Source organism: Glycine max, chromosome 2 (genome assembly GCF_000004515.6).
Source record: "Glycine max cultivar Williams 82 chromosome 2, Glycine_max_v4.0, whole genome shotgun sequence".
NCBI lineage: Eukaryota > Viridiplantae > Streptophyta > Magnoliopsida > Fabales > Fabaceae > Glycine > Glycine max.
This window is the reverse complement of record NC_016089.4, coordinates 4,654,598-4,666,006: the sequence shown is the minus strand read 5'-3', so window position 1 is coordinate 4,666,006 and position 11,409 is coordinate 4,654,598. Positions and strand designations below refer to the sequence as shown.

Sequence of the window (11,409 nt, the reverse complement as noted above, 5' to 3'; positions counted from 1 at the left end):
AATTTAGGATAGTAATAAAATTGTAAATTTTTTAAAATAAATAACTAAATATTTCTATTTTAAAATAGAAAAATTAAAATAGTAGAGTGAACAAAATAGGAGACCAAATTTAAAATAAAAACACATTGAACTTAATTGAAAAATAAAAAAGGAATAAAAAAATATAGAAGATACAAAGTATAATATTTTTTGCATCTAAACATACCTGTCATTGTTAATTGTGGGATCGTGTCGCTGGTACAAGAGTTGTACAATTCCACTAATTGAGAAAGTAACAGTGGATAGTGGAGCACGAGCCCATATCATGGCATGGGACCAAGAGAACAACAAAACCCACATGGAGATCCAAATCCACCACCACAAACCTTACAATGGGAATCAAACAGAAAATTTTAATGGACAGACTCAAGATGTGAGAGTTAGCTTCAATAATTGCATTCAATTCAATTTCTCAGTATAATAGGAGGGCCCAAAGGCACCTTTCTCCTCTGAAAATAGATGTGACATTAGAGCTAACAAAAGAAAGAATACATAACCCCTTTTTTCCCCTAAATTTTTTACTCTCTACATTGAAACAAATATCTACATCTATCTATACTACTACTACTGTACAAGAATTTCTTGATTCTTCAATCCAATCAGGTGTTAATTAATGGTTGTTACACTAATTGGGAGTTTCCTCTTCATCTTCACTGTTGGAAAGTAAATAATTTCATCCTCCTCAGCAACCCATCTGCACAATAGTACAAACCATTTAAGAATGAAATCATAAAGTAATTTCTAAGAGGAGTTATAAAGTTGGTTTGCTACTTGAAGGAAGAAGAGGAGAGAGAAAAAAAGTGTGAGTTTAAATCTCTACTGCTAACATTCTAACAAAGTTAACAATTAACATTTGCTCATAAAAAATAAGTAATTTCTAAATTTTCTAGACAAATTATTAATTACCTGTAAGTTGTAACAAGATGATGAAGGAAAATAGAGAGCTCTAGCCTTGAGAGTTCTATGCCAGGGCATAGTCTCTGTCCACCACCAAATGGTGTAAAGCAATTGTTATTAGTCCCAGTCCCAATATTCTGCACTCATAAATAACTTAGTGATTATGAGTTTATAATTTCCTTATATAGCTATGAGATTATATACAGTTTTTTTTATGCTTGTTTGCTTACCTCCCATCTCCCTGGATTAAATTCAAAAGGGTTTTCATAATTCATGCCATCCATATGAACAGAAGTAAGAGATGCCACAACACACCAGTCCTTAGGAATTAGGTACCCTACACAGCCAAAATAATTAAACTGCATCAAATGTATAATTTTTGTAAAAATGCTTAAAGACCAATTAATACAAATTATTGCACCATTTTTTTGAAAAATTACCTTTAATATCTACATCTTTGACTGCTTTTCTCCAAATGGCATTGACAATATTTGCCATTCTAAGACTTTCGCTGATAACCTTGTGGGTAGTAAATGAAAAGACCAGAGCAAAGAAGAAAACAGTCATCATGAATTTTTATAATAAAAAAGAAAGAATTATAATAATTGTTAGGCAAATGATTTTGATTCTAATTGCCAACGTTAGACACTCACATTTTGTGTAAATGGCAGTGAAAGGTAGTCATTCCATGCATAATCATCTGAATTATTCTTCCGCCTCTTCAATTCCATGTTCTCCTCCTGGTGTTAACAATCAAATAAACCAAATATGAATACTTCAACAAAGAATTATGCTACACGTAAGAAAAGTTGGTATTATAATTTTGAATTACAATTCTCAATAATAAAATAATTACAATAAAAATAGAAAAAAATAATCACATATTAATTAGTAATGTAGTGTGAAGTATAACACAAACATTTTCGGATACTAAACATTAATTTCTCTTTGAGTAAGAATTTGAACCTTTGTGGGCTACTATGTGAGGAACTAGTCCTATCTGCTAGACCAAACTCAAATAAACTAAATTACTAATAGTAAGTAACTTTTTTTTACAGAAGGAACAAAAATGTAAAAAAGTTGAATGAACAAAAAATAAGATAGAATAAAGAGATAATGGTGATTGGCAAAACAAAAGGAGGCTGCGCCCTACAGTGGAGGAATTTAATTGGTGGTCCTAGTTTCACAGCCGTCCAATATTATGTAGCATCGCACGGCAAGGAAACAGACAACAAACACCCACATTCACATCTATGTTAGCCCCACTTCGAACCTCATAGTGCTCCAAAGGAAAATGACTACTTAGAGTACTTCAAACATTTCTTTATCGTGGGCCGTACCGCACACGAGCACCAATCTGTAGGGCCATGAAGTTTTTTTTGTAGATTCTATTCATATTTACTATACACTACCACAGATTCGATGGTTTCAAACATGTTTGTAATTCTATCTCGAGTGAAAACTAAGGAAGGGATTTGTGTTTTGATTACTTGAATTATTCTCTCTTAACTCTTTAAGAGTATTTAAAGAGAAGTTCAGTTTCGGTTAATTTAAAAAAGAATGCATGTAATTTGAGGAAAAGATAATGACATGGATTTATATAAAAAGTTTCCTAGACCTAATTGTGAATGGCAGATATCAACTGGTAGACATCATGTCAATTAACTTGTAGATCAACAAGATGAACCATAATATCTATAATTACAGTGTGACGATGATGTCGAACATATGATTATTATTTACTTGCGCGCTTCTGTTTTATTCCTTTCCTTTGGTGCTTGCCCGTTAAAGTTTAAAAAATTATAAAAAACACCAAACATCAAACGTTAAGTCTATATACTAAAGAACTCAGATGCTCTATAAGTCGTTTATAATTTTCATTTTTATCAAACATTATCAATTTTTTCGTCAAGAAAAAAAAAAAAAACTATCAATATTCCCTCACCGCGAAACAACAGTCTCTCACTTTATGTTTTTCAACTGGGTACTTGAGTTTGAGTATCCCTATTCTCATTTTGAAATTAATTTTTTATTTACCAAAAAATACTTAATTTTTCTTAAAATAAATAAATAAAACGCCAACTTAATTGTTCACAGCATTAAACGTGAAATAACATGAAGTAGAACATAGTTGAGTAAAGAACTATGCGGTATATTAGTAATTTCTTTACAAAAAATGCATGGATGGATGATGCATAAATTAATATAGTTATGAGTGAGAAAACGTACCAGTAATTTGGATAGAGCAACGGGATAGTTACTGAGAAACTTGACAGACATGGTCATAGCCGTGGGAAGAGTCTCCTCCCCAGGTATCATCATCTCAATTATGTTTTCGCAGATATTTTCCAACATGTTAGAGATAGAATTGGTGTCACCAATATCCCTTAAGAGCACATCCACCACATCATTTGCTGAATCTTTATTATTACTATTATTATTGTTACGCATATTGTTGATCCTTTCCTCTATTACCCTCCGCACTATCTTCATCATTCTTTCCTTAGCCTGCACCATCCATCCATCTATTGATTAATTTAACTAATAATAATGAAAATTAAATTTGGTGACAACAATTTATAAGACCCCAGAATTAATGAGTAAAAAGTATTTTTTTCAATAATTTTTGTCACTTATTTATTGATTTTTTGTAGTTACTACTGTAGTATATTTTGAGTGGGGGGGGGGGGGGGGGGGAAATAACCTTCAAGGATTTATATAGTCTTGTTCCTGGAATCTTGAGGGGTAAGCAAATCAACCCTTTTATGAATTCTTCAAATTCTCTCTTCAAGAAGTCTAAATCTTCACCGGGACCAATGCTCAGAAGAACTTTAACCAAAATAGTAAATGTGATCTGATGTAATGTCCGGGGGGAAAATATAAAAAATAAAATAAAATGCTATTAGCCATTGAATTGATTGGTAATCAACTAATCATGTCAATATACAATCTAGTATTATATTTGATATAATTTGATGAAATTGAGGAGCATATATATAAGACATGGACAAAAAGAGGAAAGCTTAATTTTTGTGGTAATGAAATTATTAATGCAAAAAATAGTTAAGGAGACCTTTTTGACTTGATCTTGAAGGTATATTATTGGTTGGTGGGTCCAAGTAGCAAAGCATTGTTTAACAGAGTGTTCAATATCTCTAGTGATTCGAGCTTTGAATTGTGGGGATCGTAGGAAGCCTCCAAGGAGTGAATGGATTTTCCTATGCATGTTCCCGTTCATTTGGAGTATGGAGTGTTCTCCCATTAGTTCTCTCACTGATTTTGGATAAGCAGGGACGAATATGTTCCCCTGGTTCTGCAGAATCACCTTGTTCACTTCCGGGTCTGTCGACACAATCACACCAGTTCCCAAAATGCTCGTCTTAAATACACTACCATACCTACATACACATATATATTCACACCCAAAAGAGAGAAATTAAGTTATCATGTTCCTAACTTTCTTACCGGTCTGTTAACAAATATCCTTAGGCCCTACTTAAATAATTAAAAGAAAAAAATATTTATCACGAAAATTATACAAAAATATAAGCAGCAAATGCAAGCAACACACTTTTACTCACTTCAATAAGGATCTTTTTACTTTTAATTCCTTAGAGGTGCATGATCAACATTTATCCTTTCTTATTTAGTCCATCAATAAAGATATTTTCAACCAACATGATTTTTTAAGTAACACTATTAGACTTGAATTTCTTAAAAAAAAAGTTTTGAATTTGAGACTCCACTAAAGATAACGAATCAGGTTTTTCAAAAAAGATTAGTAATCCAAAAAGTCAATAAATTTACATCACAACTAAGTCTTATGTTTGGGGTAGTATTTTTATTATTTTAAACATACAAATTAGGTCATTCTATCAATTTTCATTGATCTAATGCTATATTCTCATTTTTTATACAAATATTTAAGGGTTTATATATGGATTTAGAATATAAAATAATTTAAAAAAATGAGTAGTTAAAAAAGTTATAAAATTTGAAGGAGTTTCTAGGAAGTGAAAAGAGAAATTTAATATTTATGTTAGTGAATTTTTTTAAAAATAATACCAATTTAATTTGTAAAGATTTTTAATAGAAAGTGGGAGATTTAGGGGCGGGGTTCAATAAAAAAAATTACAAAGAGGCCAAATTTGTTTATTTTTAAAATAAAAAAATCTAATTGAAAAAAAAAACTTAAAAATTAAAATTACAAATGATATAAACTAGAGAAACTAAGGGGACTTTTGATAGGAGGTTTTTTTTCATGTCCATGAATTGTGATGGGAATAATGAATCATGAGAATCATGATTTCTAATAATGAATAAAATCTGTTTAGTTGACCATTCAGAATATTTAGATAAATTTTCTAATAATAAAAAAAATTACATAATTATTTTACCATTTACTTTAATGTAATAAGAATAATAGGATATTTTTACTTTAGTAAAAGAAAAATTAGATCTAATAAAGTAAAATTCTCACCTTCTCATAAAAGAATTCCCCTTAAATATTTTCAGAAAACACCATTTTCTAAAAATATTAATTGAAAGTAAGATTCTGACCTAAGATTTCTAGAAAACTAAAAGTTTCTGGCCAATCAAAACGTCCCTTAACAGTGCAATTTAACCATGCATGAGAATTGAGATTATAAATTTATGAGGAAGAATAATATATAGGTATGGTTAAGCAACTGCAACCACAGTTCTACAAGTCTACAACCCACAAGAGTCCAAAGGTGAATCTAGAATAGCTCCAGTTACGGCAGAAGCAGGCTTTCTGCACTTCCTTCTTTGGATATGCTATTCTCTCTATAGAAGCTGCAAGCCTACAACGGAACAACCATAAAGGGGTGACATTTATTAATTGTATCACGAGGGCCTTTAATGTTCCGAATTATAGAGCTCCGTGATCTGTTTGAGCTACGTTTTTCATTCAATTCTATTTTGGAGTTTCTGGTGACTTAGGCAGACTAGGTGGTTTCTCTATGTATGCTTCTTCCCAATTATTTACATACCACGCTTTCAATTTAGCATTCATTAATTTCTAGTTCGTTATAAATAAAACTGGCTTATATATATATATATATATATGCGTGCAAATAAAATGTCAACTTCCCTATCTTCATAACAGACAAATACCTTTAGCCCCCCCAAAAAAAATACACCTTAGAAAAATGTTACCTTAACAAAAAGAAAGAAAAATTTTAAGCACATGTTTTATTTAGAGAACAAGAAAAGAAAATAGAGAATTAAGAAATTATTTCAATCAGTGTAAAGGAGAACAATTCAAAACTAAATTGGTTTCATCCTGCAAAGAAAATCAAGACTATGTATCTTTGCAATAAAACAGAATTATATGCAAAGTAAAGACATTACGTGGATCCTAATTATCACAACACTAATGATATACAAATACCTTATCACTCTAAAAATTATGTGGACCCTATGTATCTAAACATTTCATTGACATTTATTATATTTTTATTTTTCTCTCTCTCTCTCTTACATCATATCATCGTGTACTTCTCTTTATTTCTCAAGAGATGTCAACTAACATTTTGAATGGCTACCCATCATTTTTAGCTCAAACACTAGCTGCTTGTTATTTCTCTTTCTCTTTCTAATCATGTCATATTATTTTCATTTTTTTTTCTCTTTTCCTTTTGAGTGTTAAATAACATGGTTTATCCATGCATATTTGTCCTTAAACAATATGCCATTTTTCATTCCTCCCAATCATGTCCTTAAAACTCTAGAAACAAGCAACTTAAATATTTCCTTAATTCTATGGTAAAAGTTAATGGTTACTCTAAGAAATACTTTTTTTCTCCAATTGCTTCAATAGTGTACATGTGGACCGCGTAGAAGGACAAAATTGCCACCAACAACACATGACCACCGATAAAAATATGAGAATATTGTATATTGTAAAGGACCACACAGAGTTGTTAAAAGTTGGGCCTTCACAAAGAATAGACTAGAAGATATGTTCATGGGGACAGAGACTTCTAGTGGTTTTTATTTATCTGCTATATATTATATCAATATATATACGTGTATGGATATATATACCTAACAAGGAATCACAAACATATATCTCTATTATAAATTGACCATTGATAGTTCTTGTCACTCGGGGATCGGGAATCACTTATGTGCATCAATGATGTAATGCTCCAACCGTCCTAGTGGGGGAGATCATAAGTAAAGGACTAAAGAGAAAAAAACATAAAATAAAAATTATGTTGGCTGAACATGCATGTCATCACCCTCGTAGAGAATGAAATATGGTATGAGAATGCAGAAAAACAAAAGTGTAACAAACAACAACAACAACAAAGTCTAAGTATAAGCTACATGAATAACACAACGTGATTGGATGTGATTAAAAGTGAGAAAAAGAAGCATAAATTGAAACAATTAATAGAAGAAGAGTTGTCTTACAGAGACTTGCGCTTTTCCATGAAGCTGACAGGGTTGGAGGTGTAGCCACAAGCAATGAACTCAAGGGTCTCTCCAAGTAGAGGCCAACCAGTGTTTCCTTTTGGAACTTTACCCTTCTTCTTCTTCACCTTACTATTCTGATTCTCCTTTCTCACACACAGAAACCACCAACATAAAAGAAAACCCATTAGAGTCCAAAGTCCAATAATCCATTCCATGTTACTGAAAGTTAATCAGAAACTCTTCTTTCCCTCTTTTTTCTTTGATGATGACTCTGAAACTAACCCTTCTTGTTCAGCCTTTCTCTGTATGTTTGAGTTATGGCACTCTGGGGTAACTTCTCAGTTTCTTCAGTTCATGCAGCTAGCTAGCTGTTAGGTCGTACATATCACTGTTTTAGGTGCTGGGGGTGAAAAAAGAAAGGGAAAAAAAGAAAGAGAAGAGAGAGAGCAAAGGATGTTGAATCACTTGAAGGTTTTTGATAAGTGAAGGAAGAAACTTCTTTTTGTCCTTCCTAGGGAGAGTGTTATAAATGAGGAGTGGGGGATACACATATTGAGAGGGAGATTCTGAAGATCTAGGGCTTGAAGGCAATCATTTAATGTGATGGCCTTATTGGGTTCACCTAATCAACCGTGATCGTTTATTTTGTCTTCACTCAATTTAGATAGTTATTAATCGGAGTTCTTTCCCATCTCCTAATAACCCCACCCACGCCGTACCTTTCCTACTTGCTCTGCAATTATTTATCTTTCTCTCTCTCTCCTTCTTCTTCTTTTTTTTTTATCTCTCATTTATTTATCTCTTTTTTTATTTACAATAATTGTAATACTATACTCACGTATAAATTATTGGTTTAAATGATATCAAATTCAATTTTTTAAAATAAAATTTTAGATTTATGTTTAAAAAAATATGATTAAAAAAAATCATTAAAAATAACTGGTTAAATCTTTGACTAAGATTAATATTAGTAAATATTTTATTATCAATAATACTCCTCACATTCTCTTTCATTCAATTTTAATTTTAATTTTATTTTTTTTATTACATTTGTAGTTTTCTCTCTCTTATTCTTTTTAAAGATAAATTAAGTTATTCCTCATTTTTAACATTTTTTTCTTATAGAATCTAATGATTGGGATTGATTAATCATTAAAAGCACTAGATTTTAAAAAAATAATAAAAATAAAGAATAACTTTGTTATTCTTAAAGTAATTTGATTTCTTTTCATTTTTTCCCCACCAATAAATGAGGTGTATTTTAACAAATGTTTTTCATTTACTTAAGATTTTAAACACTTAAATAATACAAACATCTTTGTATATTCATAATTTTTTCTTTATGTTTGATCATTTGTATTAATGACTTATCTTTTTTTTCTTTTTATATCTTTTAGGTGCAAACACCTTACACACTTCTTTAACACTTTGCTTAGTAGGTGAGAAAATATATTTAATTAAAAAAAAACGTGTAAAATATTTTATACTACATTCAATCGCAATTCATCCTTTAAATAATTTTAAGATAATTATTTAAAAAATTAATAAAATTATAATATATAGAAAATTATGATTGAATGAATATGTAAAACATTTTATATATACTTTAAGATGATCCTTTTTTCTCCTTTAATTATATAGATTTTTTCTTTTGAGTAAACTAAACAAGTTTCTTCCTTTATTTTTACTATATTTTTCTTAAATTAAATAACTTTATTTTTTACTTCTTTTCTCGTTTACCTATTTTTCTTCTCTACCAAACACGGTACAAAGTATCTAAATATCTTTTTCCTTCGTTTATTTGTGCTCCATATAGTGTATCCTTTTTTTATTTTCTAGATAAAAGTTAACGTGAGAGAACAATTTAAGATAGGATCTTTTCACATTAGTTTTATTTAATTGAAAAAGATTATATTCCGCAGAAAGTGATCTTTCATTGAAGTGGTTTGGTTCTTTTTTTAGGCCAGATTACCGGATATATTATTCAAACTGGAAGTGGGTTGATTCTTATTTAACTCAACAACTGCGTTTATGATTTTTCAACATTTTATCTGTTTCAAAATATAGTTTGCTTCATTTCATCTATTGCTCAGAAAAGATCAAGAGAAAATTATTAATTGGTTTTGACTTTTTTTCTTCAGTATTCTTCTAAATAAAAAATAATTAATTTTTTAGCCTCGAATACGAAAGAATTAATATAATATTAATGTATTATTATGTTGTAAGTATATTTTAAGTAACGGAGATTAATTAATTTAGGTTGACTGAACTTTCGTAAATTGTTTAATTAATTACCTTAAAATAAAATTTTAGTTTGAATGAACTTATCAGATTTTTTTCGAAAATTAAAAGTAATAATTATATGAAAATTATTTTTTTTTCTGTATATTTTATTCATTGAATTTTTTGGCTTAATGGAAATTTCAAATCTCCCAACACAATATAAAATGAATAAATTAATTGACATGAATTTATTATATCTTAATTAGTGATATCAAGTCTTGAATGTATACGTGTATTTTAAATACTTAAAAAAATATTTTCTTTAATAGTCTTATCTAATATTTAATTCAAATAAAATTTTCTCTCATAAAAAAAAAATGTTTCCTTATAAACAATATCACCCTCACGCAAGAGCTGCAACTGCTGGTTTATTTTTCTGCTGCTCTGGCTAGCCCTATATTTGGATTTTGGAATGAGGGATAGAGAAGGAAGAGGAAAGAAAAAAAAATCAAAATTTAAATTGAAGGAAATTAAAAGAAAAGAAAAAATTAATTTTTATTATTTTTATTTTCACTTAATCCTAACAAAAAAATGTTCATTATTTATGTTTTTTTCTCCTTGTCAAACATAGAAAAAAATTAATTAAAAATAATAATTAATCTTTTCAATCAATAAAATGAATAAATGATATACCTGAGGTACAGACTCAGAGTAGTCATGGGTCCCGTCTTGTACTATGCTGATGAGTATCTCCGGTACTCTTTTGTGATAAAGTTGTTTGTTGTTTGCTGATAAAAAATATTAAGGTTAAGAGTGACTGTTCCATCTTAGGATTAGGTGCCCATCCAAACTCAACAACTGTACTTAAAATGTATTTACACGTGTCTCGAAGAATATAATTTTAATTTTGTAAACACTAGTGCAGATGATTTATTAATGTAGTTTGCGTATTAAAAGTACTCAACATCATTACACGTGTTAAGTCCTAAATGAAAATAAAATGCCATCAACTTACAATTTATCATTAACCATTATTGGCAATTAAAATAGACTTTCAAGTGGCCTCAGCTGTTGCGGGAGAGATCATCTTTTTGATGAGATCACACACTTAATTATTTATTTATCCTTTTTAATACAATTAATATATATCATATATGAACTCATCACAAAATATGTCATTTTTTTTATCATTATCATCACAATTATATGTCACAATTTGTCAATTGCATGTAAGTGATTGATGTTTATACATAAAATGTTATGGCATTTGATGATAAAGATGTCACTCACATTCACGTGTAAATATGTATATTAAAACGGGAGAGTATAGTAAATAAGACATTAAACACCAATACAAAAAGATTATAGTAAATCAGCTTACGTTTTCGTGACACGTTTTTTTATATAAAATAATATATATCGGATGTATCAAATGAAAACAAATTAAAATGAGAAATTAAAAGAATTGGTTTTAACAGTTGGATTATAATTACAAAAATTAATGACTAAAATTAAAAACTCAATTTTTAATATATCATGTTAAAAAATACTTTTTACATTAATTATATGATTTGTGTTTGTCTAGAAGACATAAAAGATGAGACTTTTTAAATTAATTGTTAATTGATGTTAAAAGTTAACTTTTAAATCCTTTTAAATGATTGATTTTTAAAATAATTTTTTTAGATCGATTCGAATGGATTAAAAGTTATTTATATCGATTATTTAATTAATTGATTTAAAAACAATTATTTAAATCAGATAAAAGTGTAACTACCATATATTAAAAATTGAGATTTTATTTTT

General features: G+C 29.1%; 1 protein-coding gene across 3 annotated transcripts; it reads right to left on the bottom strand.

The window, feature by feature from the left end:
• Positions 1 to 422: 422 nt before the first annotated feature.
• Positions 423 to 8,099, bottom strand: LOC100812489 (3-epi-6-deoxocathasterone 23-monooxygenase CYP90C1). 3 transcript variants are annotated; one of them, XM_003520227.5, is made up of 9 exons: positions 7,378 to 8,097; positions 4,010 to 4,334; positions 3,641 to 3,790; positions 3,166 to 3,444; positions 1,590 to 1,676; positions 1,377 to 1,455; positions 1,167 to 1,273; positions 946 to 1,073; positions 423 to 733 (listed from the first exon to the last, which is right to left on the bottom strand). In XM_003520227.5, exons 1-9 carry the CDS (start codon positions 7,593 to 7,595, stop codon positions 646 to 648), a joined length of 1,461 nt encoding a protein of 486 aa, XP_003520275.1. In that variant the 5' UTR covers positions 7,596 to 8,097; the 3' UTR covers positions 423 to 645. The 3 variants fall into 3 exon arrangements, 2 of the variants coding, with proteins under 2 accessions (XP_003520275.1, XP_006574689.1); XM_006574626.4 differs by lacking the exon at positions 3,641 to 3,790 and having other exon boundaries at positions 7,378 to 8,099; XR_005889248.1 differs by lacking the exon at positions 423 to 733 and having other exon boundaries at positions 1,062 to 1,073; positions 1,167 to 1,295; positions 7,378 to 8,099.
• Positions 8,100 to 11,409: the final 3,310 nt, after the last annotated feature.

Coding starts and splice junctions, on each gene's coding strand:
- LOC100812489 (XM_003520227.5), bottom strand. CDS start 7,595: ATGGAATGGATTATTGGACTTTGGACTCTAATGGGTTTTCTTTTATGT. Junction 3,445..3,640: donor GACTATATAAATCCTTGAAG/GTTATTTCCCCC, acceptor TGGATGGTGCAG/GCTAAGGAAAGAATGATGAA. Junction 1,456..1,589: donor CACTGCCATTTACACAAAAT/GTGAGTGTCTAA, acceptor ACTACCCACAAG/GTTATCAGCGAAAGTCTTAG.